Source organism: Haliotis asinina, chromosome 5 (genome assembly GCF_037392515.1).
Source record: "Haliotis asinina isolate JCU_RB_2024 chromosome 5, JCU_Hal_asi_v2, whole genome shotgun sequence".
Classification (NCBI taxonomy): Eukaryota; Metazoa; Mollusca; class Gastropoda; order Lepetellida; family Haliotidae; genus Haliotis; species Haliotis asinina.
This window is the reverse complement of record NC_090284.1, coordinates 27,998,884-28,026,746: the sequence shown is the minus strand read 5'-3', so window position 1 is coordinate 28,026,746 and position 27,863 is coordinate 27,998,884. Positions and strand designations below refer to the sequence as shown.

The 27,863-nt window shown below is 40.6% G+C and overlaps 2 protein-coding genes across 2 annotated transcripts in view; one reads left to right on the top strand and one right to left on the bottom strand.

Moving 5' to 3' along the window:
* LOC137283640 (SPRY domain-containing SOCS box protein 3-like) overlaps nucleotides 1-27,863 on the top strand; it is a 445,038-nt gene that overhangs the window by 323,818 nt on the left and 93,357 nt on the right. The gene's annotated exons all lie outside the window — the stretch shown is intronic.
* LOC137283372 (uncharacterized) lies at nucleotides 1,655-19,064 on the bottom strand. Its single transcript, XM_067814834.1, has 17 exons — nucleotides 18,883-19,064; nucleotides 12,505-12,597; nucleotides 11,173-11,342; nucleotides 9,580-9,753; nucleotides 8,843-9,005; nucleotides 8,143-8,284; nucleotides 7,935-8,063; nucleotides 7,398-7,480; nucleotides 6,860-7,039; nucleotides 6,482-6,663; nucleotides 6,177-6,321; nucleotides 5,237-5,608; nucleotides 4,713-5,021; nucleotides 3,731-3,904; nucleotides 3,295-3,485; nucleotides 2,842-3,019; nucleotides 1,655-2,276 (listed from the first exon to the last, which is right to left on the bottom strand). Exons 1-17 carry the CDS (start codon nucleotides 18,938-18,940, stop codon nucleotides 2,182-2,184), a joined length of 2,838 nt encoding a protein of 945 aa, XP_067670935.1. The 5' UTR covers nucleotides 18,941-19,064; the 3' UTR covers nucleotides 1,655-2,181.

Genomic DNA, 27,863 nt, shown 5'->3' with positions numbered 1-27,863 from the left:
TTTTCCCTAATTGTGTGAAAATTTGGACCAAAGATACTGTCAAACCTATCTACCAGCGACCAAAACATAGCCCGAAGTTTCACATGCGGGGTGGCATATCGGCTCGCGGAGTGACGCCATTGTGTGTTTTCACGGGAAACTTGACAAAAGAAAGATACCTTGACATTCTAAATGGTCACCTTCTTCCGACAGCACAAACATTGTATGAAGATGATTGGATTTTCCAGCATGATAATGACCCAAAACACACTGCGCGCTACACAAAACAGTGGTTGTCGGGCGAAAATGTTCAAGTTTTAGACTGGCCCAGTTACAGCCCAGACCTAAACCCAATTGAGAATGTGTGGGGAGTCATGAAGGACAGAATAAACCAAAAGGGACTGAGAAATATTGAAGATATGAAGGCCGAGGTGGTCCAATATTGGGATACCCTGTCACACGATTACCTACAAACTTTGATGGGTAGTGTGCCTAGGCGTATTCAGGCATGCATTGCTGAGCGAGGAGGTCTAACAAAGTACTAAAACACGACTGAGACTGTAAAAGGATGATGTTTTAACATGTTTATGTAAGTAAAACGCCAGAAGTTAATAAACGTAATGAGTTACATGACGCAACACGATTCTCAATAATTTCTGGGAATACTATATATCTTGTCCAGGGCTTGCTACTGGTATAGATGATACTGACAGATTGATAACCGTATACTAAATGTTGATCATTTGTTCATAAATATTCGAATAGTAACTTTAAGCAAAATGCCTGAAAAAAAATCAACTTATTTCACTTCACCAGGAAATGGTGACATATTTATACATAGATGGCTAACAAAGCATTCTGAATGTACTTTGGCAGCACTAGCAGCAGTCTGTGAATAAACTCATAACTTTGTGCAGTTTGCATGTAAGTTTGTTGCATTAGTTTATGTAGGATATTATTGATGACACTTACATATTGACAATCATTGATAACTCTTCCTATTTACTTCAGTTGTGATTATTAATCTATTCACCTGGCCCTCAACTGGTATATGGAGCCATTTTGTAAGACACCTTCAAACAGGGACAGCATGTATGTTGTTTGTGCAGTAATATTCAAACGTTTATATTTCATCAACTGTTCACTGAAACAGGTTCTGACTAATCATCTCAAGCTGCTGTTTCTGTTTGTTTCTGCTTGATAAAAGATATGTCTCTAGTGATGCTGGAAGTAGGCAGACCAAAACTTGGTGTAAATAAACTCTCTACACAGATGACAATGGGTTTAGTAAATCTTGTTTACTTTTCCAGTTTGAGTGTATTTACATGGTGAAAGAGGATGTTGATGAGTTTCTTCAAGGTTACCTACTTCTGTGTCTTCCTGATATGGACAATGGGTCTGTGACTGTTGTCACTCACTGACAACTGGTTCCAAATGTCAGTTTCATGTGTATTTGTGACCTGAGCAGCTATTCCAACTTGCAGCTCACTGCCCATGAAACACGCACACACAGACACACACATACAGGAGAAGGTATGTGAGTTGTGACATGTTATACATACAGCTGTTTGAGACAAGATCATTCTGTTCTTGAGTTGGAATACCATAATTTTCAGTGATATTTTGCATTATTTTTTACTTCATTTGTTCCAAAGAGACAATACCCATAACAAAGTGCACTCTCATGTTTAATAAGAATTGTATAGAAAACACATATGGTCAATAACTGAAAAAATAATTGCTGAATAAACATTGTAATAAGCAACATTAAGAATATATTTCCATGGATACTTGCACAACCATGGGCTTGAATGCTTGTTACATGATGCTTTCTTACACTTAAATGTTTGTTTAAAAACTCATCCTAAGTATGGTGGTGACAGGCGGTCACAGTATCTTATACAAGTTTTCCAATTCAAGATGGTTATCACAGACATATGAGTGTCTCCCTGACATAGGTCGTAGGTAGATAATGTACATCAGTTGACACTATGTGGGAGATGTAAAAATAGAATGTATATGGGCTAAAACAAAAGAAAAGTTGGAAGGTTTCTTTCTAAATATCCCAATGTTGGCTGCATGGTGCACCATTGTGAGCAAAAAGGATTTTGTCTAACATTAATTTAACATTTAGAAAGGACTGCCTGGCTTGCACAGCAGACGTAAGTGAACCAAGGCAGGCAAAGACTGGAAGCATGGCTCCTACAGTTCCCTGTTCACCCATCTCTGCTCTCTGTTGAAGTGGTGCTCAATGAGTTCATCACGGATGGCGGTGTCAGAATCTCGTTTTGCCACATCTGCAATGGAGATGAAATCTGTATTACATTTACATGCACTCAGGATACAAACTGTTGACATTTCAGAATGCCCCACACTAAATAATAAGGGTCAACGATGGATGGTGAGTGTGTCTATTTGGTCGCTGTATAGCTGGGCGTGATCTCCTACTTGTGCAGAAACAAATACTCCGCAGTTATGTTGTACTAAGTGTCTGACATTGCCATGAATGGGCAATTTTGGACGCCTGCCTGTAAGTTAAATGAGCTTTGATCTTGTGCACTTTGCCTTGTAGACAACCCAGAAGCCACTGGATCAATCATCAAAAGGTTCCTGTTTGAATTCCTGTATGGTCACTATATTAGCCATATTATCTTCTCAGTAATGTCTGTTTATGATGGCCGTAAGGCAAACTTTTTATTCTGACACAGTTAGAATCGTACAAAGGTTTTCTTATAATTGGGGGGAAATGTTTTATCCGCTTACTAGTATATTTTTGGCTCATTTCAAACTATTCAATACACATGTACGTTGGTTACAGTGCCGTTACACAAGTTTTGATTTCTCTTTTATAACGTGACTTACACTTGGGCATGTCCTTGATGGTGTATGGGGCTATGATTTCCCTGGTGACGGTTGGGTAGCCATTAGTGGACCACTCCAGGATCATGTTCTCAATGGCAGCACTCACAGCATCCTTGCTGCCTGAGCTTGACACGTACACCTCGACGTTCGTCACGTTCTTGTTGTACAACATTACAGCCTGTAAGAGACAACATAGCAGTTACACAACCCACTTTGACTTGAGAGCATCATTGTTGCTGGAGTTGACTTATATACCTCGCATTCCCGGTGGACAGCATTACTATCACTAATCAACTGCGCTGTGACTCGTTTTGGTGCAGATCTGAATTTGGATCATTAAGAATATTGGTAGACACACAAAGAGTCAATAACTGAAAAAATAATTCCTGAATAAAAAAACCCATTGTAATAAGCAAGACCAAAAATATATTTCCATGGACAGTAACAGTATACCTGCAGCGGCTCTCTAAGCGAGGAGACGTCAATATCATCGTACACCCAGAACTTGACCTTGCCGGTGGCGTGGATGGCATACAGGCGATGGAGCAACATCATGACAGGGCTGGGGTTTTCGGCCTGGGGGTAAAGCTCATGCTCTACACTTTGCTTTGGGTCAGGCCGGAACACCGCTTCAGCAGAGTTGACTGGGTGGCAATGTCACATATTCAGTATATGGCATCTATGACCTATCCTTATAGCAGCTGAATATTTTAGTCTCCTATCGCCATGTTATTTAATGTATATTATGTAATAGGGATGTGAGCCGAACTGAACAGTTCAGATCTGTTCTAAGTTAGATGATGGTCAACTAGAATACAAAATCTATTTGAATAGACACTGTCAGTGTATTTATATACTCATGGGGCCATGACTGTGTACATGCACTTACTGGCGAGGTGAAATAGTTCCGCGTCCTCAATGGTGTGTTCAAGACTGGCGTAACGCCTCAGGTCAGCGTTATCACGGGGGAAGAAGTTGGAGATTGTGTTGTCGTTCATGAGACCAAAGGGAACCCAGTGTAGAAAGTTATCACAGTGCTCCAGTTTACTCTCGTATATATTCCCTGAGACACATACAAGGAAACACATTCATAATTGCAACATCATGTTGTTGGTTGTGGAGCATTGTCTTTAAAAGGTATTCTTGTATTTACGGATCGTAGAAAATGTAGGCAATGTCCACTTTATGCAGAATATATTTACATTTAAATTGAATATTAGACTGGAGTTTTATCGGTGATACACTAGACCGAAAGTATATGGCATCTGCTCAAACATCAGAAATACTTGATCAGACTTGACCACACTGAAAGAGGCTACACGGTCGAAGTTCGAGGGTATGCCATCGTCCAAGTTACTGAATCTTGCCGTCCCATGCATTACAAACAGGGCTATCTGGGAATCCCAACGGGGTGGCTACTAACACCACCTCGCCATGCTGTTCGTATATACTTAGAAATACTTCTATACATCTCCAGATTTGGAGAATATGACATGTTTCATAACTGTATTGTTCACATGAATGTGGAGAGTTAACGCTATTTTTGATCATATTCTGTCCTCAAATGAAAAAGGTTGAAAAATGCCGGGGATCACTTTTAAGTGAAGATGTCTAAGAAATTAAGCATGTGTACAACGGAATATCTTTATACGAAAGGACAGGAATCTGCGCGCTGCTGTAATGTTGACATTAATGTCACAGGATAACCAGGGGAGAATAAGAGCTATTGTTCTTGTTTGAAGAAGCTCTGGTCATACTCAGACCGTCGGGAGGGACTCGAATTTACGTTTGTCCCGTAATGCTCCGGAGTTGATCACGACTAATTACACATTTGACATATTGAGTCTCCTGTAAATCTATGTCGTACTTACCGTCCATGCATGTTCCACACAGCCCCAGGCACTGCTCCAGGGCCTGTCTCACCTCATCCTTATCGTGGTAGTGGTGCTTTCGGTTCACCTCTGCCCAGACATCCTCGATTTCCTTGTCTCGGAACTGCTTCGTTATTGCGCAGAAAGGCGTGTCAGTCCTAGGCACGCAGTCGTCAGGGTCGGGGGCTGCACGACGCCGTCGGAGGACATGGGGTGGGGGTATGTGGCGGAAAGAGGGAGATTGCCGGTAGGGAACATTGGCCGATTTCTTAGCCTCTTCAATGTCATCGGGGTCCACTAGTCTCTTCTCTGAAAACAGGAGGATACCTTGTTATCATAATGGAATCACAGATCACGTTTCTTTATCAGGCGTATAAATACTGTCAATACTGCCGGCTTTATAGTATCTTGGTTTAGTACTGGTTTATAATAGTTGTGCATCCATGTGGCAGTTGCAACTGTTACTGCTATCATTGTGTTGATGTTCTTTTGGAACAAATCCTTCATGGTCCAGTGAAACTAACCTATAGCGGCATCGAAACGTATCTTCAACTCCGCCTTGTACACACCGATGCTGCCAAATTCACGGGGTATGAGGTTGACATTATCTGTCCACACATCAAAGTCGTCTCTCATGTCCACAAACACCCGATCAGCGTACAGCCCCACCCCCATCTCCTGGCGGCCTTCAGCGAACACTGGCGCACACTTGTCCACTGCCACCTGAACCAGATGGGATAAGGTGTGGCTGTTGGGGTTGTGTGAGGAGTTGTAGTTGACCTCCATGGCGAGACCGAGGATGAAGGTATTGTAGCGCTGGTCGAAAGGGTCGATTGTAAGAATCTGCTCCTTGGTGGAGATGAAACCACGGACAACGTCAATGCCTGTTGTTGGATCTAGTGAACAACGCATTACATTTAGTTTAAGATGCTACATACGGGACAAATGGGAGTTAGTACATGCTGTGGGTGTTTACATGTTAATGACGGTGGCGGGCCAAATACGTCTCTGGACAAGACAATCGTGTGACTGGCATCAAGCGATGCAGTTGGAAGACGATGACACACATCAGCCAAGCCAGTCAGTCTGACAGCATGATGTGCCGAAGGCCAAGTCTAACGCAGATGTTCATGTTTAACTTCACATATGGAAATCTTGTATATACTAGTGGGTGTCATTTACATTGTACATACAACTCCATAACAATTATCATCACACCCACTAGCCATAAAATATGAACAGTCGTTAGGAGTTACACTCAAAGATGTCGGCCAATAATTACTCTTCTCGAAATATGTTGTAGATATGTACTCTGCAGCGCCACAAATGCCTGAGCAGCTCCAACAGAATAGTCTACATAGCAAAATTGAATAAAATGTATTTTTTGTCTAAAAGTGAGGCAAGGTATCAAGGGACTGATTTGCTGGTTGAGTTGATTGGAATGAAATTGGTCTTAAATTGTACCTCCATCGGCGTTCCGTTTGTTGTGATAGTGAAGTAGCTGAGAGTAGCACTTTGCAATGAGCGGGCTGAGACGCAGGTAGCGGAATTCGGGGTCACTAGACGTGAACTGGCCCAGAGTCGTGTCCTCAGCTAACAAGTCCTCCTCCTGAACATGTAACACTTTACATCATTGTCTAAATAACCTTAGGTTAGAGGGTGAAATATCATGTTTAACATTTGAATGTTTTAAGACATTCAGTTGTGATTAATGTCATATGTATACCATCTGCAAGGTTTCTAGAATATTCATAATTTTCCCCACTCACCTGGCCACTGGAGTCAAACAATGGATAGTCATCATATTCTGACTCTCCAAATTCCACTGGCAGTTTGTAGTCGTGGGCTTTACTGTGTGGTGGCTCTACAGCCAACAGCACCGTCTGCTGGAAAGTTACCTTCTGTGCTGCATAGCCCTTCATCTTTCTCACAGCAAGCACCACGTAGTCGCCTGAATCAACGAATAGACACGTTTACAAGAGGGTTCTCTCAAAACCACACCAATTTTCCATATCCCTTGGCTTTCTATAACATTTCAGGGACACAAACTAGTTAGTTAGTTGCATTTAGCGACAGCGAGACTGTTTGGTAGGCAGATATTACTTTTAATTCTTCCCAAAATACTATGTACACTAATATCGAACTACCATTGTGTTTGATGAAGTCCACTCCAATGCATTGGGCCAGTTTGGTAACAGTCTTCAATCCAGCTTTTCCATTTTCCAGCTCAACTGTCAGTTGTCTCCCTTCTGTATGAAGCGATGTGACCGAATAGTCGGTTTGGCCCGAGTATGGTTCGTCAAATGCCTTCGTTACGCGCAGCTTGTCTGTGGGGTAGTGATATTATACAGAAGCACATAGATGGTATCTCTGTTGTTTTGTAGGAAAGGTTTTTGGGTGTGCACACAGACACACATAGACTATCTAAACATAAAAATGTGAACATTAGACAATGATTGTTCGGTAAGAAGGTATTTCATCAACGGAAGCAGCTTGATAATGATAACCTGAATGAGGACATTATCTGTATACTTCCTTAGTTGCGGGATAAATTCTGTGACTTGTATATAATATCCTTGCACTATCACTTCCTATGCCTACCACTACGAACGTGCATGCATTTATATCCGTGCACTAGATTGTATGCTAGAGTTACTCATATAAGGTGGGGAGTCATGCACTCACCTCCTGCGAGATTTTCCCTAGTTAGTTTCTGTAGCACACGCAAGAAGTTGTACATCCGGGCACTCATTAGACGGCTAGCACATCTGGCAATATACATGACAATGTCATAAAAACTCAACACTCTGGTGATGAAAGTTGAAAACATTGTATCTGACATTTTGATCCGGTATGACCAATAAGGACTGCAATAGCTACAAATGTCTCTCGCTCATATTTCTTGAAATATGGTCGTCGCTCATCGGTGATTAGTCAGTAATAAAATCAGTTATTACGATTTACAAGTTGATTCAACGCTCTTAGCAATATTCCAGCAATATCACGACCGGTGATACTACAAATGGGCCTCACAAATTGTACCCATGTGGGGAATCGAACCCATGTCTTTGGCATGACGAGCGGACGTTGTAACCAGCAGGCTACCCCAGTGTTAGTGTTAGAATATATATGTTAGGATATATATCGAGACATCTGAGATGATTTCATTACTAGAAGTACTCGCAGCTTCAGCTTGCAAATTACCATCTCTCTACAACTCACCTCTTGGAGACATGGTTGCCAGCTGGGGATCCTGTGCAGTCTACACAAGTATTGCCTTCCTTCCCACACCAGGCTGCTGACCGCTCTGGGTTGGAGAACCCAACGTTAGTGCCTTGATACTGGACCAGCCTGTAACACATGTGGGCAGTGTAGCAAACATCAGACATACGCTTTGCTGCAGTTTCCGGGTATACCAGTCAGCACTTACTTGATGAAATCCTCTGGCGTGTCTCTAGTGATAGGTTGGTCTACCACGCCCACCAACTCCTCGGGTGTTGTGACGTCACTGGGGTGGATCTGACCACTCTCCAAACCCTGGAAGCTACTGCAGTCTGGGGACTGGACAGGGTCTATTGGTGGTGGGTGAAACAACGACAGTTAGTAGCTCCGATTTATCCCTGGGAACTCATGGTTTCATCTTATTTTCGTGTATACCCCTTCAGAGATCAATGTAATATATCTTTATAATTCTAGCTGACGTATATATTTAGTTCGTTATCAGTATTCAAATATCATAACCTACAGATAAAACAGAACGATACGCTTGAAATACGGTCTGGATATTATCGTACCTAGATAAGTATTACTGAGTGACTGAAACTAGTTTTATACCACACTCAGCAATATTCCAGCTACATGGTTGCGGTCTGTAAGTAATCGAGTCTGGGCCAGACAGTCGAGTGTTTAAAAGCATGAGCATCGATCTACGCAAATGGGATATGATGACACGTGTCAAGCAAGTCAGCGAGTCCCATCATCCCATTATGTAAGTCGTCTCCGATAAGAGGTCATGACTGAGTTTGATACGCTGTTATATACCTGGCTGAGAACTTTAACAAGTGGAGTGGTACTAGGTTTACATCTAAGTAAGGAAGGTGGCGTACATCTAACTGCCAACATCTACATACCAAGTCCCTCGTTGATCAAGTTCTGCGCCCACGCTGGGAAGTTTGCTTGGTTTATATCGAAGCCGGCCTCTGCACTGAAATGTGGTTGTGTGTCGACAGCTCCTGTCATGTGGATGTACATGCCTGTACCCGTCATGATGATGCCGATATCTCGCTGAATACGCTGTGGCAGTCACAATACATGGTTACAGACATACACATTGGGGTACACAAAGCAGTTCAGTAGACGATTATTTCTCATTGTAAATATATACAACATGCATACTCAAAGACAAATATTATTGTGACTGACTTAAAGCTAGATATATGAATTAAGAATTGACATTTATATGATGAGACATTTTTGACACTGCAAGAAAATCATTCCACGACAGGATTGCAAATGGCGCACTTTACGCTATTTCTGACGGACACGTGCTAATGAGGTCACAGTGAGAAAATGGTCAAAATGAAATTCACAGTCAGTCAGGGATATGTCGACTGTGAGGGTTGATGCACGTTTGACACTTGCGTTTCGAAGAGCCAGTCAAATGTTGTAAGAAGTTTAGTGGAATGGCATTCCATAGCCCTAAGAGTGGCTGGGGGATTTGACCAATTTCAAAATCCTCTCCACTCGACAGAATTATGTGCTATTTTAAAAAATCTCATTTAAATAAACAAATGGGTTGATCACAATAGCTTTTGCCTTTGAGTATATATATCCACCAACAAATTGCTCCAATAAAATTGATTTGTACCTCGAAAATGACAGGGCAGTGTTTCAGCGCTGCCTTGGCGATGTTCTTCACATCCCCTGTGACTCCAGTCTGAAACTCGATGTAGGCTCCGGTGCCAGCTTGGGCATAGAGGTCCTGAATTGAGGTGCTTCCACCAACGTCACTCTTAGTCTTGTACCCACTGGAGATCAGTGCCTATAACACAAGCATGACGCTGTCGTATTCTGACACATTAATGAAAATGTCTTACAGCCTACAAAAGAGTGGTTTACAACAAGAAAATTAGACGACAATGCAGGAGGGCTTGAACTATGAATACCGAAATACGTGAGACCAATTAATGATAGTAATTATACTAATTAATGACCAAGTAACACATGTTATATTTGGGATTACGTCTTCTCAGTAAAGTACAGATTCTAGTACTTTTGTTGCGTTGATTCCCACTCGGAGTTCGAACCCGCGCCTTCTAAGTCAGCCACCTACTCGCCAACACACAAAGTCATCTGTCTAACCCACACCCTCTAGTCAGGCACCTAATTATACACACACACACACACACACACACACACACGCACGCACGCACGCACGCACGCACGCATGCACACACACATATATATATGTGTATGTGTGTGTATATATATAACCTATATATATAACCTATATAACACACACATATATATATATACACACACACACATATGTGTGTGTGTGTGTGTGTGTGTAAAATATAATTTTGATAGTATCAAACTAAGACCTATAAACTGAAAAGGAGCCCCAGAGAGACTAGAGATTCAGAACCTGAGGAAATCTAGACTTGCTTAATTTCGGGCTTTTCACTGCAAAGAGGGCTTGGAAGACGGGACAATAATGTGGTTCAGGACTGTGAGACAGACTAGCCGACCCCGCTCAGTGCTGTAGTTTTCTCGACGACTTGGTTCCCTATCTGTTAACACCTGTATGTTTGACGAGGATAAGACTGCCATGATATAGCGTGTGCACGGAATGAACAACGTGTTGATGGGCACCAGGGGGCAGTACTCTGAGAGCAGCTTAGTGGTACTTTTCCTGTATTACAACTGGTAAGTAGAATAGTTTCACTGAAGCTTCCATCACGCAAACACCCTCGATATGAATCAATCGACTGCTAATTCAGCTGATTTCAACACGACCTATATCCAGTTACCACCGGGTGATTAAATGCCTCTGCAGCTTTTATCCTAAATATGTCAAGATACCATATCGTCACATACATGATGAAATCTGTAGACACATCTGAACCAGACATTACAGTAAACAGAATGTTTGTGATATTACCACTTTATCACTGCTATTAAATGCTATTAATAAATAACGTTTGCAATGAATGTAATCATTCCGGTTTGCTAACCACAATTTACTGTGTATGGTATTGATGCTTGTCAACAAGTTAGTTTCGAAAGCTTGTACCTGCCCTTACCAACACGCAATATTCTGAATCACCTCTGCTGTAAACACGAATCCCATAGATCGTATGTGGAAGATACCGATACTACTTCAACTTGTATACATGTCTGTCAAAAATTGCAGTACTAGTGTTTCGATACTAAGTGGAAGAGTCTCTAGCGTCCTCACCCGTGTATTCTCGTTTTGGAGGTCATTCAGTATTAACTGGAGACAGCTGATAAACACAGGATGGGCGCGGAAGTAGTTAGAGCTCTTGGAACGGAAGTTGTGGACCATCACCAGGAGGGACAGTCTCAGCTTGTCGGTATTGCCAACAGAACTGTCAAACAGTTTGGATCCTGTAAGGAGACAATCATACATGGCTGGAGAACATTCACGTAGAGGGGTATAAACACTGGTTTCTGTGTAGCCGTCATGGATGCCTCCGGGCCAGGGGCAGTTAATCCACTGTCCTCACACCTTCTGAATATATACTATACGTTAGCTACATGACACGTCAAATACTTGCGGCATTTGAGTGAGTGAGTGAATGAGTGAGTGTAGGTTTACTCTGATTTTAACAATATTTCAGCAATATCACGACGGAGAGCACCAGAAATGGGCCTCACACTTTGTACCCATATGTGGAATTGAACAAGTGTCTTCGGCTTTAACCAGTTAACTATCTCATCGCCCCTTGCGTACAAGAAAGTGTTACTGATTTTGAACACCACATAATGAATGGCACCTGTGGAGACGTGTATGAGTGTGTACTGATGGGAAAGGTTATCTGTAGTTCTCTAAATTCCTTCCCTCGATTCCATGTTATAGGCATCAGATGGCGCACTGGAATGATGTGGTGTGATGTGGGGTGATGTGGGGTAATGTGGGGTTGTCGTCATATATCGCTCATATGATGACGTGCATGCGTATATATGTGTGGCTGCATCTACTAGCCCAGACTGGTTTTATAATGCTTCCTCACTGAGACACCATGACGCAAGGTAATCATGAATAACCCACTCAGACACATTCGACGTCCAGTCCTCGTTGTACCCAGTAATGCCGAGAGCAAGACAGGGTCCAACAAGTACCATATTTTAATGTTTATTTTGGTATGACGCGGCAGAGGATCGACCCCGCGACCTTCCGCTCCCAGGCCGAACGCCCTAATCACTACACCACGGTGGCTGTCATGGAAAACACTTGATAGACGTTTTATATAATGCTGTAAATTTATCTGCACCTGAACTTTCCAAACCTAAATGTCTGCTATACGAAATACGGCAGCTTCACAATATATAGAGTACACTTCATGCCTGTATAAAGTACATGTAGCGTTTATTGTTCCCAAACTCTTTTGTTAGGCTGTATATGTCTCCTGAACACGGATATCGTACTTGTTTTACTAGTACAATAGTCTCAAAGTGTGGATGTGTTCTAAACCTTATGCATGTGAGAGATCTGGAAATGAAGTGACACACATATGAAGGTACTGTGGAAAGAACAGAGCAGACGTACCAGTGTCCTTTGGATCTGCATATTCAGCATCTCCTTCAGTGACGCTGGCTGGGTCAACCACGGACAGTCTCTTACCAGACTCAAACAACACATCTGAAACAAGCATATGCCATTGCAGTGATAGATGCCCGGATTAAAACAGAGACATCGTTAATGAGGTAGAAACAAAGATAAGTGGTATTATTGTCTTGAAGTGGAAACTCCTACCACGACGGAAATGATGACAGTCAAACGCCAAGGTTTCCTGTTTGTTTACACGTCAAGAGGAACAAGAGCAAATATTCACAATCGGACCCGATCATAGACAACTTAAATACAGGTTACACATATCAGACACTGATATCGATACAGCTCAATACAAGGGAAATAAAGAGAAGTTCTCTTGGCCGGTACCCGGTGTCGGTAACTGTCGTGACTGTCAATGACTGAAGGTGTGAAGTCTTTGGGCTGTAACATCACTATACAGAATAGCTAGGGCACAGTCAAGGCTCGATGTTTATATGCAAAGACAGGAAAGATAAATGGGATACGCTAGTACTGATCGATATATCGACTTGACCGACCAAGATACCTACCTGAACAAGGTTCCGTATGGTATTTGGGTTTTAGGTCGAGACTTGGAACATAATCAGCTCGGAATACACCGATTGGATTTATACAAGGGCAAAATAAATAACGAAAATGTGATCCTTAATTTATCCAGTATTTATCTGGAAACTGCAAGTGAACACTGTTATCTGACAAGCGTTGCCAGTTCAGAAAGTGATCATTTATAACTGTAAAATTCCCCAAAGTGTGTCATGGCTGGATGCCCCCTGGTCCGCGGACCGGGTGTCCTGTTTTCACTTTTCACAAGTTTATGGTGGTATGACGCAGTACGGAGCTCACCGATGGACCGTACGTGAAGTACCCACATACAGATCTTGAAAAGAAGCCACTGTTTAAGAAATACATCTCGCTCTAACCCGATGTACAGCGTAATAAAGTCCACTTTTCTCCAGAACTATTATAGTTAAAGTACGAGGACGCTTATTATTTATGTTCACAGATGCATTGTGACACTGTGAACGTAGACTTAGCTAGCGAATGTTGCCGAGTAAGTGTTTAATGTGAGTCGAGCTGTAGCATTTCCTTTGTCATGGAAAAGGTTAAACAAAATGTTTCCAGCTGTGATGTTAGCCAAGTGAAACAACAACGAACTGTCATCTTGTGATACCTAGTCAGTTGTACTGAGGTAGACTGTTCTGGTCACGACAACTGACGGGTAACATTGGTTACTGAGAGTACGTTCAATTACGAGGAAGCATACAACAATGACGTACTGGTGTCAGTATACTGTGCCTTTTTAAAAAAGTATACCTTATCGCCTGATAAAGTACTGTCGGTGCATTTGATCTTTAAGCAATGTATCTTAGAACATGAAAATGTCAGAGATCACGTGTATTGTTGCTGCAATATACCACAGGACCTTAAACACACAAACAACCCATATAAATCTCGGTGGCTTGTGACAGTCAATGTACGTTGCACGTTTAGGAAAGTAGAGTATGAGGCTTGAGTAAATATATCTGCTCTCGACACATCCAATAAATCGGGTATCATGTTGTGTCGTGATACATACACGTTAACAGTTATTGATAGACACGGGATAAGCGTCAACGACAAACACTCAGTGTACGTAGTTATGTCTGTAGGACAAAAGCAAATCTGGTAGCCAGCTCGTTCCGCCTGCAGTAGCTCTGTGTACACCCTCTGCTTAGGATGTCATTTCAGACAAGCTGTAAGTCTCCAATTTTTTTCCGTGAACCTTTATTTTGATCAATAATTTTTAGTTTGCCAATCATACACTTGGTATTTGATTGATGCCATTTATTGTTTGTGTATGGGCCGGCGGTGAGTCGGATTAACGTGGGAATCGTCCCAGCCGGTATGCTGGGAACACAACTCGACGTTGTGGAGCCAGTACGCTCAGTTTTCTAGTCTGTGGTGACTATGGAACAGGTACAAACAAAATCTCAATGTGGACGACGGAACGTATTGGGAGCATCCCAGGTCAACGACGAGGGTACAGATTTTGTTGCTATGAAACTGACATCAAAGACGAACACTACCTCGTAACTGAGGTAGTCACGTGTAACGTATGATGACAAATGAATGTGACACATCGTGGTATTGTTACAAACAAGTTACTATTTCCAGTCCCCTTCTAATCGTCTTCCCAGATCAATGGCAGTACTAACATTTTCTATCATAGCTCACCACTGCCAGTAATATGGGACTGGTTCGCTCATTGTTATATACTTGTGATCGAAACAAATATCTCTTCAACTTTTAAGGTTTGTAAGATACACCACCATCTGCAGCAACAGTCGTACCGAGGTTAAGAAGGATAACACACTTTTGTAAGATACACCAGGGACAATATATAGAGATGTTGTAGATTATCCCTGGATACACCAATTCAATCAAATTCAATTTAATTCAATTCAATTTATTACGCAACACCACCAAGGGTGGTACATGTGAATACAGATAAATATAAATATATAAAAATATATATATGACAAGATGGCAGAAAAACAGCGAACAAGATCCAGAAGTTAAGGTATCTTTGTAGACTTAAATATTACATTAATGTACACAGCAAGATTTTTAAGATTGTGCGTTTTTAAGAGGAGAACAGTTTGACAACTTTCCACAGGGATACAGAATTCAGGTACGAAGGTAAATAGTTTTGTCTATACTGTAATAAAGCATCGCACTTGAACAGATAATGAAATTCATCTCCCGCTGCATGAGAATTACATCAAGAGCACAGGCGATATTCTCAAGGAACATTTGCCCAACGACCAATTTCTATAGGGAGGTGATGATTACTTGTTCTGAATCTTAAAATCGGGAAATAGATATGTCTTGGCAGAAAGACATATCTCTCAAATTCTATACTATTTTTTAAAATACGATAAAAGGACGATTTTGAGCTCTTTATCACGGAGGTATGCCATTTCTGTAAAAATTGGTCTTTGGGGATCTGTTCAATCTTAAAGGAAAGAAACTTAGTTGTACAGAGAAATGGATTATCAAATATTTCAGATAATTCACAGTCATTACGTGTCTTTCTTACAAACTCAATCCAGGGAAATAAACTTATTTTAGAACGAACTTGTAGCATAACTGAATATATATTATATGATAGTTTAGCCTGGCGGGTGTTTGTTACCATTTTGTGCCAAAAACTTAAAAGCGTTTTGTATTATTTAACATACATCGGGCATCGACGAAATTCTGCGTATATCATATACATGTAATCTTGAGTTGAATTTCGAAGGCCTGCAGCAAACTTCACAAATTTTAAATGTATTCATTTCAATTAAGTTGGTGTTTTCGAAACCCCAGTTTTCACATCATACAACAAAATTGGTTCAGTCATTACGTCGAAAGCTGAAAGGGTGCAGTCAAGTGGTAAGTTTATATTACGTGATTTTTTCAAAAGAGAAAACATGGCCTTTATACCCGCAGATACATGTGCCTTAATTGCGCGAATAAATCTTGTATTACGATGTAGGAAAATACCAAGGTAACAATAGGAGTGCCAACGGGGGTACGTCACCTGCCCCCTGTCTTTGTTTCAGGGTATGAAACAGTCACCCGTAGTGACTGACAATGGGGGGATTAACAAGGGATTAAGTACAGCCTGTTCTGAAATGTATTGCAAAAACAGCATATTGCATTCACACACGATACATGAAACAAGATACTCGATCCCTTTAAATTATATTAAAAAAATACAAGGCATACATGATACTCGCATTTTCGCCAATGGATACAGTTGGGTTTGGTGTTGTTCTTCCTACGTCGATGACCACGAAATACAAGATTCTGTGCTGTTTGAGGGTTGTTGACAAATCGCACATTAACCTGAACATTAGCCATAATGGTATGCCAGGGAATGGCAGGGACTTCGCATAGGAATTCTGTTGACACATCTCACTCTAAAGGAGTTACCTAGGTTAGGAAGTATTACACACGTGTTTGTAAGATACACTAGCAGTCATACCGAGGTTAAGAAGGATAACACGTGTTTGTAAGATATACTAACAGTCATACCGAGGTTAAGAAGGATAACACGTGTTTGTAAGATATAGAAACAGTCATACCGAGGCTAAAAAGAATAACACGTGTTTGTAAGATATACTAACAGTCATACCGAGGTTAAGAAGGATAACACGTGTTTGTAAGATATAGAAACAGTCATACCGAGGTTAAGAAGGATAACACGTGTTTGTAAGATATAGAAACAGTCATACCGAGGCTAAAAATAATAACACGTGTTTGTAAGATATACTAACAGTCATACCGAGGTTAAGAAGGATAACACGTGTTTGTAAGATATAGAAACAGTCATACCGAGGCTAAAAAGAATAACACGTGTTTGTAAGATATACTAACAGTCATACCGAGGTTAAGAAGGATAACACGTGTTTGTAAGATATAGAAACAGTCATACCGAGGCTAAAAAGAATAACACGTGTTTGTAAGATATACTAACAGTCATACCGAGGTTAAGAAGGATAACACGTGTTTGTAAGATATAGAAACAGTCATACCGAGGTTAAGAAGGATAACACGTGTTTGTAAGATATAGAAACAGTCATACCGAGGCTAAAAAGAATAACACGTGTTTGTAAGATATACTAACAGTCATACCGAGGTTAAGAAGGATAACACGTGTTTGTAAGATATAGAAACAGTCATACCGAGGCTAAAAATAATAACACGTGTTTGTAAGATATACTAACAGTCATACCGAGGTTAAAAAGTATAACACGTTTTTGTAAGATATAGAAACAGTCATACCGAGGTTAAGAAGGATAACACGTGTTTGTAAGATATAGAAACAGTCATACCGAGGTTAAGAAGGATAACACGTGTTTGTAAGATATAGAAACAGTCATATCGAGGTTAAGAAGTATAACACGTTTTTGTAAGATATAGAAACAGTCATACCGAGGTTAAGAAGGATAACACGTGTTTGTAAGATATAGAAACAGTCATATCGAGGTTAAGAAGGATAACACGTGTTTGTAAGATATAGAAACAGTCATATCGAGGTTAAGAAGGATAACACGTGTTTGTAAGATATAGAAACAGTCATATCGAGGTTGAGAAGTATAACACGTTTTTGTAAGATATAGAAACAGTCATACCGAGGTTAAGAAGGATAACACGTGTTTGTAAGATATAGAAACAGTCATATCGAGGTTAAGAAGGATAACACGTGTTTGTAAGATATAGAAACAGTCATATCGAGGTTAAGAAGGATAACACGTGTTTGTAAGATATAGAAACAGTCATATCGAGGTTAAGAAGTATAACACGTTTTTGTAAGATATAGAAACAGTCATACCGAGGTTAAGAAGTATTACATGTTTTTGTAAGATATAGAAACAGTCATACCGAGGTTAAGAAGGATAACACGTGTTTGTAAGATATGGAAACAGTCATATCGAGGCTAAGAGTATGACACGTTTTTGTAAGATACAGAAACAGTCATACCGAGGTTAAGAAGTATTACCCGTGTTTGTAAGATATAGAAACAATAATATCGAGGTTAAGAAGGATAACACGTGTTTGTAAGATATAGAAACAGTCATATCGAGGTTAAGAAGTATAACACGTTTTTGTAAGATATAGAAACAGTCATACCGAGGTTAAGAAGTATTACACGTTTTTGTAAGATATAGAAACAGTCATACCGAGGTTAAGAAGGATAACACGTGTTTGTAAGATATGGAAACAGTCATATCGAGGCTAAGAGTATGACACGTTTTTGTAAGATACAGAAACAGTCATACCGAGGTTAAGAAGTATTACCCGTGTTTGTAAGATATAGAAACAATAATATCGAGGCTGAAATGGATAACATACGTGTCTGTAAGATACACCAACAATCGTACCGAAGTTATCGAATCATAACACGAACGTTTGGTAGATACACTAACAGTCTGTAGTGATGGCTTTTACCCACACTAATAATGTACGTAGAAAAAATCGTTCAAGCATATCGACCGTTAGATTCCGTCGCAGCTCACAAACTCATTAGCTTTTATAAATACCGAAACATTTCACCATAGAGTTGGTGTATCTATGATGCTATATCATAAACAAATGAAAAAGCGGTAGAAGGCGGGTGAAAAGGTCGGTGTATCTATCATGGCAAAGGCCGACCTAAACTATTGGTTGAACACTGTACCCCGGTGCTGCCGTCTTGTTGCCACTTACAGTGATATGTACACGACAACTTAAGATATACGTCGGTCACTTGGTAATTCAGTATAGTTAACAAAATAAAATCATTATCAGTAAATGTGGCCTTACCTTCACACACCACGGCTTGGGTGAGATATAGCAGCGATAGCAGCCAGAGGACATCCATGGTGTCCCTTCTCGTGGTATGAGATCCCGGAACTCACTCAAGTCAACAACACTCCTCTTAACAATGCGACCTGTAGAGCGCTGTACACCACGACACTGCTAAAACACACGTCACCACTATTAATAGGGAGGTAACTGGTGCGGGCATGACAGTAAATGGCTTAGTTACTGGAGCGTGTCTTTCGGTCTTTGACGCAGTTTGATAATTTGTCCATACACCGTGACAACTTTTCATTTGTATTCGAAAACAATAGTCTTGTTTACCCGATGTTTCTCACTTCGTTCATATTTTATTCAGGTGTGAGGCGAGAATAAAAGAGTGTTTTCAGGACACAACCATGTTGGTATTTGCTTAAACGTTACAACCAGGAAGTGTCGCTCTCGTCCAAGGCGTGTTTGTATACTCGGGTCAAGTATATGTGACTGCATGTCACCAGACGTCCTACAGCCTCTGCTATAGCTGTTGAAACATAACGCCTGACTAACCAACGCTCTCCTCCTTCTCTCTCACTCATTCGTTCACACACACACACGCACGCACGCACGCGAGCACGAACTGTTTTGATTCGCTTGATATATATTATATGATAGTTTAGCCTGGCGGGTGTTTGTTACCATTTTGTGCCAAAAACTTAAAAGCGTTTTGTATTATTTAACATACATCGGGCATCGACGAAATTCTGCGTATATCATATACATGTAATCTTGAGTTGAATTTCGAAGGCCTGCAGCAAACTTCACAAATTTTAAATGTATTCATTTCAATTAAGTTGATGTTTTCGAAACCCCAGTTTTCACATCATACAACAAAATTGGTTCAGTCATTACGTCGAAAGCTGAAAGGGTGCAGTCAAGTGGTAAGTTTATATTACGTGATTTTTTCAAAAGAGAAAACATGGCCTTTATACCCGCAGATACATGTGCCTTAATTGCGCGAATAAATCTTGTATTACGATGTAGGAAAATACCAAGGTAACAATAGGAGTGCCAACGGGGGTACGTCACCTGCCCCCTGTCTTTGTTTCAGGGTATGAAACAGTCACCCGTAGTGACTGACAATGGGGGGATTAACAAGGGATTAAGTACAGCCTGTTCTGAAATGTATTGCAAAAACAGCATATTGCATTCACACACGATACATGAAACAAGATACTCGATCCCTTTAAATTATATTAAAAAAATACAAGGCATACATGATACTCGCATTTTCGCCAATGGATACAGTTGGGTTTGGTGTTGTTCTTCCTACGTCGATGACCACGAAATACAAGATTCTGTGCTGTTTGAGGGTTGTTGACAAATCGCACATTAACCTGAACATTAGCCATAATGGTATGCCAGGGAATGGCAGGGACTTCGCATAGGAATTCTGTTGACACATCTCACTCTAAAGGAGTTACCTAGGTTAGGAAGTATTACACACGTGTTTGTAAGATACACTAGCAGTCATACCGAGGTTAAGAAGGATAACACGTGTTTGTAAGATATACTAACAGTCATACCGAGGTTAAGAAGGATAACACGTGTTTGTAAGATATAGAAACAGTCATACCGAGGCTAAAAAGAATAACACGTGTTTGTAAGATATACTAACAGTCATACCGAGGTTAAGAAGGATAACACGTGTTTGTAAGATATAGAAACAGTCATACCGAGGTTAAGAAGGATAACACGTGTTTGTAAGATATAGAAACAGTCATACCGAGGTTAAAAAGTATAACACGTGTTTGTAAGATATAGAAACAGTCATACCGAGGTTAAGAAGGATAACACGTGTTTGTAAGATATAGAAACAGTCATACCGAGGTTAAGAAGGATAACACGTGTTTGTAAGATATAGAAACAGTCATACCGAGGTTAAGAAGGATAACACGTGTTTGTAAGATATAGAAACAGTCATATCGAGGTTAAGAAGTATAACACGTTTTTGTAAGATATAGAAACAGTCATACCGAGGTTAAGAAGGATAACACGTGTTTGTAAGATATAGAAACAGTCATATAACAGGGAATCGTGTTCCCTCTACGTATGCAACGCTACCTGTTCTACTGAAGGGTTTACAGTAGTAGACAAGCATAGTACATTGTCACAAAATGAACGAACAGTAAAACATCCACATCCTGCTCCAGACGAATCCTTGATCCACTTCTGTCCATGGAATATCTTTCGTCCTGCCTCTGGGGACTTCAGGGGCCATTTACGCCCCCCCCCCCCCCCCCCCCCCCCCTAGGACGGACGATGGCATCCACACACCTGATAATAAAGGTAAACATATTTTACATCACTGGTACTGTGTGTATTAAGGCAAAATATATGCCTACACGAGATATGAAACTCAAGTTGTGGCTTGGAAGTAGACGCAATTGAAAACAAGGAGGCATTTTATGTTTTCTTTAAAAGATCGTTTGAAAAAAACACAGGTGCTTCCGTGGGCGACAGTTCTAATAATAAAGGTAAATAGTATTCTACATCATTTATACTTCCCACACATCGTAAGACTGTATGAGTGTTGTTTTTACACCGCTTGTAGCAATACTCACGGCGAGAAACAACAAATATAGGCTCCACACATCATTCCCATATGGGATATCGAATTAGGGTTGTTTGGAGCGTCATGAGCGAACGCTTTAACCATTCGGTTATTCGGCGATCCCCATAGATTTAAATGCAAAACAAATATGTCGAGACGCGAAAAACAAAATCTAATCTAAATTTTGAACTGAAATATTGAAATGCTATACCAGCAGGTGGTCGTACTCTCGGCCAGAACACTGACTCACAAAGTGACCATCCGGGACTTGCTTTGTCTCGAACTACCTACTGAAGGAAGGAATGGTGGGTTAACACTAAGTTATACCATCTATAGATAGCATCGTACAGGGCATGCACGAAGGGGGCCCTATCTACACTACCACCTAAATCTACCAGCCAAGTGCAGTCAGCATTGGGCCTACTGGGGATGCTGAAAAGACTGGGGCCACAGTGTGTGCCAACCCTAAACTAGCTGGTTTGCTGTAACAACCATCCTGACTGCACAATTAGGCCCCAGCACCGAACCTATTCCATGTACAGTCGGCAGGGGGCTACGCGGAGAGCGGACACACTATGGAGCCACCATGAGACAAAAGCTCATCGCATCGGTTCCTCGGAAAGCCAGTGTACTAAAGTCTCATGTGGAAGGGACACAACACCAAATTCAGAATGTGCCAGGGTTCCTGCGTCTGAATGAGATGAGTCATACATAAGCATCAGGAATCACTTTTCTCGCGTATGTAGATTTCTTTAACAACAGCGAGTAAGCGTGGTTTTATGCCGCTTTGGCAATATTCCAACGACGGGCCTGAGAAGTGGGCGTGAGGCATAGTATTTAAATGGGGACTCGAACACTGGCATTGAACATGGCGTGCCAGCACTTAAACAACTAGGCTACACTACCATTCCGTTTACATGCAGAAATCATTGAGTGAGTGAGTTAATATTTAACGTCACATCGGCAATACCTCAGCCATATCGTGACGAGAACACCTAAATGGACACTTAAATGAAATATGTGCATATTGTAAAAAGAAGGACAGTAAAACAACTAGAATATTATAATTTCAATTAAAACTAGCATGAAAATTTAAAACTAATATCACTAGTTAGACAATAGAATATAAAAACAGGCTATAGATCGCCAACAACAGAAGGTAGATCACCATACTAGGGACCATGGGGACTTACAGTACCTTTGCTACCTGCATGGACCATAGCTGGATTTACATCACCCCTTCAGCTGCTGGCGAGTGTACAAAATGCTAGCCAAAATTAAAACAAGAAGAATACTACACTGACCCAAAAAAGAAACGCATAGCTGAAATCTCATTTTTAAAGTAGATTTTTTCGGAAAATATGGAATGGAATGACAATTAATGTAAATATTGAGTGTTTTTATAGTCAATACAACCAAAACAGACAAACAAACACAACCTCTGGTGATTATTCGCCACACCACAGCACCTTGAAAACGCTTTGTATAATCTGCACGTGGGAAAATCTGAAAGCATTATGCACGTGCAAATGCAGGATCTCAATCTTGATTATGATGGCTATAAAAGGGGACAGGTCCTGTTGCGATTCATTCTTCGAATTTCTTTCTATGCGACGCGAAAAATGCCAAGGTTAAATGAAGAAAACAGAAATAGAGCCATTGGACGTCTGGAAGCTGGGGAAAGTCAGTCATCAGTTGCCAGACGTCTGAATGTGAGGCAGAGCACGATTTCCCGTCTCTGGCAACGATACACGCAACACAACTCGACCAGAGACCGTCCAAGGAGTGGGAGACCAAATGTGACAACTCCAGCACAAGACCGCTACATCCGGGTGCTTCATCTGCGTAATCGGGCCGTCACTGCTACGTATACCGCTGATCACGTTCCTGGGCTGCGTAGAGTCTCTCCACAAACCATCAGGAATCGCCTAAGAGAGCATGGAATTCGACCTATGCGACCTCATGCAGGACCTGTTCTGCATCCCCATCACCGTCGTGCACGTCTTCAGTGGTGCAGGAACGTTCGGGCATGGAACCTCTTGAATTGGAGGAGGATCTGGTTCAGCGATGAGTCACGTTTTCTGCTGTACAGACATGATGGAAGGATGCGTGTTTACAGACGTCGAAATGAGAGATATGCTCGACAGTGCGTTCGTGAGGTCAACAGACACGGTGGTGGAGGTGTAATGATGTGGGGAGGCATATCTATGAACGGCAGGACACAGTTGGTGCATGTGCAAGGGAATCTCAATGCTGTACGCTACCGGGATGAAATTCTGAACCGTCATGTTGTTCCTACAATTGACGCTAGAAGGGAAATTTTCCAGCACGACAATGCAAGACCGCACACAGCACGCATTACCACGGATTTCCTTGCCAACAACAACTTTACAGTTCTTCCATGGCCCTCAAAATCGCCGGATTTGAACCCAATTGAACATTTATGGGACCAATTGGGTAAACGGTTACGACGTCGACAGCCGCAGCCACAGACACGTCTACAGTTGGTGAATGCGTTGCGAGATGAGTGGAGAAGAATCCCACAAAGGCGGATACGACGTCTTATACAGTCAATGCCCAGGCGATGCAGAGCAGTGATTGATGCCCGTGGTGGTCACACCAGATACTGACTTTCTCACTATGCCATGGAAAATAGAGACGCTTAATACCACTGTGAATGATTGTATATATCTTGACACACATTTGTTAATACCCGTGTGAATTATCATTGCTCAAGTTCCATTACTTTTTGTGCAATTTAAGTTAATAAATCATCTCTCATAACATTGGATTTTCACCTATGCGTTTCTTTTTTGGGCCAGTGTACGATTAAAAACCTGGTAGATTTAAATTTACATCGAATGTTTTGGGACTTACGTACCCTCTCAGGAGGACAATAAGTTTACAGTACTTCAACCCCCTTCTGAGGATACAGCCACTAACAATTCTAGTTACTAATATAAACTACCAATAATTAAAATGCATCTATTTACAGCACATACTACTCATAATTCAACCAAGAAATCAATTTCCTTTAACAAACCAATGATTAAATGAGAATTAACAGTGTTAAAAAGATCCTTGACAGTTTTGACATTAAAATATTTATCCCTTGTGATGGAGAATTCAACACATTCAAGCAGGATATGCTTGACCGTGACTCTCCCATCACAATGGATACAAAACGGAGGATCCTCACCTTTTAACAAGTATACATGAGTATATTGTGTATGACAAATACGACATTGTCGTATAATAACCTCTTCAAATCTGGACTGAGTGAATGAGTTAATATTTAACGTCATATCGGTAATATTTCAGCCATATCGTGACGGGAACATAGCATTGAAATGGAATATATGCGTATTATAAATCCTGTCGACAAAGGACAGTAAAACAACTAGAATATCACAGAAAAGAATGTAAAACTATTAACTAAAACAGTTTATCAATACAGAACAATGCAATATAAAAATGGGCTACATATTGCTAACAACTGAAGGTAGATCACCATACTAGGGACCATGGGGACTTACAGTACTTTTGCTACCTGCATAGGTCCTAGCTGGATTTACATCATCCCCTCAGGCCTCAGCAATTTGTGAAATCTAGCCATACAATAAAAAGACACTTATTCTACGATTAAAAACCTGGAAACTTTGAATGTTTGTGGACAATAATTTTACAATACTTCAACCCCCTTCGAGGATACAGCCACTAACAAGCACAGTTACGAATTTAAACTTCCAATGATAAAATATTTATCTATTTACAATTCAGCTAATAAATCTAATTCTTTTAAAAATGCAATGATTAAATGAAAACTTGTCGTATCAAAAAGATCCTTCATGCTTTGGGAATTAAAATACTGACCCCTTATGATGGAATGCTCAACACAGTCAAGCAGGATAAGTATCAGACTTAGGCTTAGGTTTACTTTTAACAGTTTGTTGACTTTCATCTGTCGATTGAGACTTTGAGTGTGACTGAGATGATGATGATTTGTGATCAGAAGAAGACTTTGATGTACTAGGAAGTGATTCCTCTGTCTGAGATGATGTAGCAGTTTGGCAGCCTGTGGATGATTTTGTTATTTTAGAGTTAGACTCAGATGATGTTTTTGTTACTGAGGCATAACCGTCTGGAAGATCAGATCTTTTTACCATTTTTTTTGCCTCCGAAAAAGAGATATTTTGAGTAAACTTTGTTCTGTTTATCTCCATTTGCTCTTTCCAAATTGGACACTGTTTAGAAAATGAGGAATGGTCGCCTGAGCAGTTGGTGCATTTTTAAAAATCACTGTCACAATCTTCTGTTGTGTGTGTCTTCTCACCACAGTGAGCACACACAACAGACAATGAGCAAGTATTTACACCATGTCCATATTTCTGGCATTTAAACTACCCGAGCGGGTTGAGGATGTAGCTATCAACTTGAATGTTACAGTAGCCTGCCTTCATTGATTTGGGTCATTTGGAGATGAAAAAGTAAACAGATACGTATTTGTTTTGATGGTTTCGTTGTTTCTCCGAGTTGAAAAGCGCTTGACATAGAGCACACCTTGATCCTTCTTTTGTGATGCTATATCAAGGTCCGACATATCAGCAAACAATCGATCCCGATCTCTAACGATACCTTTACTCGTGTTGAAGGTTTTGTGAGCAGAGACCGTGACCGGAATGCCCACGAAAGATTTAATGTTCATCAGTTGGCCAAACATTCTTCCTCATCTAATTATGTACCTGAATTCCAAAAATACCAACACCAGCAAGAAAAGAATGCTGTTGATTTCAGTTCAGATAATGGGGAAGATTACAACGAAGCGTTTTCGATACATGAGTTTCATACTGCTTTTGATCAAGCTCACGATACTGCTACGGGAGCTGATAATATAAATGGTCAGCTTCTGAAGCACTTATCGGAATCGTGTTTAGAGACCCTTTTAAATATGTTTGATAATATTTGGACATCGGGAAAATTTCCTTCTTCAGGGCGTGAGGCTATAATTGTTCCAGTTCCTAAACCTGGACGTGATCATACGGATCCTTCAAATTATAGACCCATTTCACTGACTAGCTGTGTTTGCAAAACCATGGAACGTATGATAAATAGATAAACAATCGACTTGTTTGGTACTTGGAAACAAACAAACTTATAACAGATATACAGTGTGGTTTCCGTAAAAACAGAAGTACTATCGATCACCTAGTGCGTTTAGAATCATTTGTTAAAAATCCCTTTAATTAATAAACAACAAGCTGTGTCTATCTTTTTTTATCTTGAAAAGGCATATGACACTAAATTTACGTGGAAATATGGCATTTTAAGAGATTTACACGACTTCGGATTACGAGGTCGTTTGCCTCAATTTATAGCCAAATTTATAAATGACAGACAATTTCAAGTTCGCGTGGGTTCTACCCTGTCTGATCATTACAATCAGGATCAGTGCGTTCCACAAGGCAGTATTTTTTCTGTGACTTTATTTAGTATCAAGATTAATAGTTTATCAAAAGTTTTAACCGATTCAATCTATGGATCATTGTTTGTGGATGATTTTAATAAAAATGCAACAATTATTTTAATAAAATATGCATACCATTAAACGCCAAAGGCAGGTATGTTTAAACAAAATAGATAAATGGTGTCTTGAAAACGGTTTTAAATTCTCTAAATCAAAAACTAACTGCATACATTTTTGTCGTAAAAATAAACCACATAAGGACCCAGAACTGTTTTTAAATGGCACTCTTATCAAAGTTGTAATGGAGGCCAAGTTCTTAGGTCTGATTTTCGACTCCCAGTTACCCTTGCTTCCGCATATTAAATCCTTACAAACTATATGCCTGAAGGCACTTTATTTATTAAAAGTCGTGTCTAATTCACAATGGGGAGGGGGATCAAGCTAACCTTTTCCACCTATGTAGATCACTTGTTCGTTCGAAACTTGATCATGGCTCAGTTGTGTATGGTGGAGCCTGCAAAAGCAACTTAAAACTATTAGATTCTGTCCATCATCAAGGTCTAAGTCTTTGTCTTGGCTCCTTTCGAACTTCACCTGTTGACAACCTGTATGTCGAGGCTGATGAACCATCTCTTGAGCAACGCCGTATAAAATTAACTTTAGAGTATGTAACAAAACTATAATCCAGTGAGTCAAACCCGGCATATAACTGTGTTTTCAATCCTCTGTATGGAGATTTATACAATAAGAAATCTTCTCTTGTTCCGCCTCTTAGTTCAAGAAAAAATACTTATTTTGCTGCCGGCATTGAGGTGTATAATGTAGCGCCTTCCCGCCTTCTTTCTTCTCCTCCTTGGCAATTGGATAGGCCCCAAGTGGACCTAACATTGACCACATTTAATGGATTACAAGTATACAATCAGTTAAAAC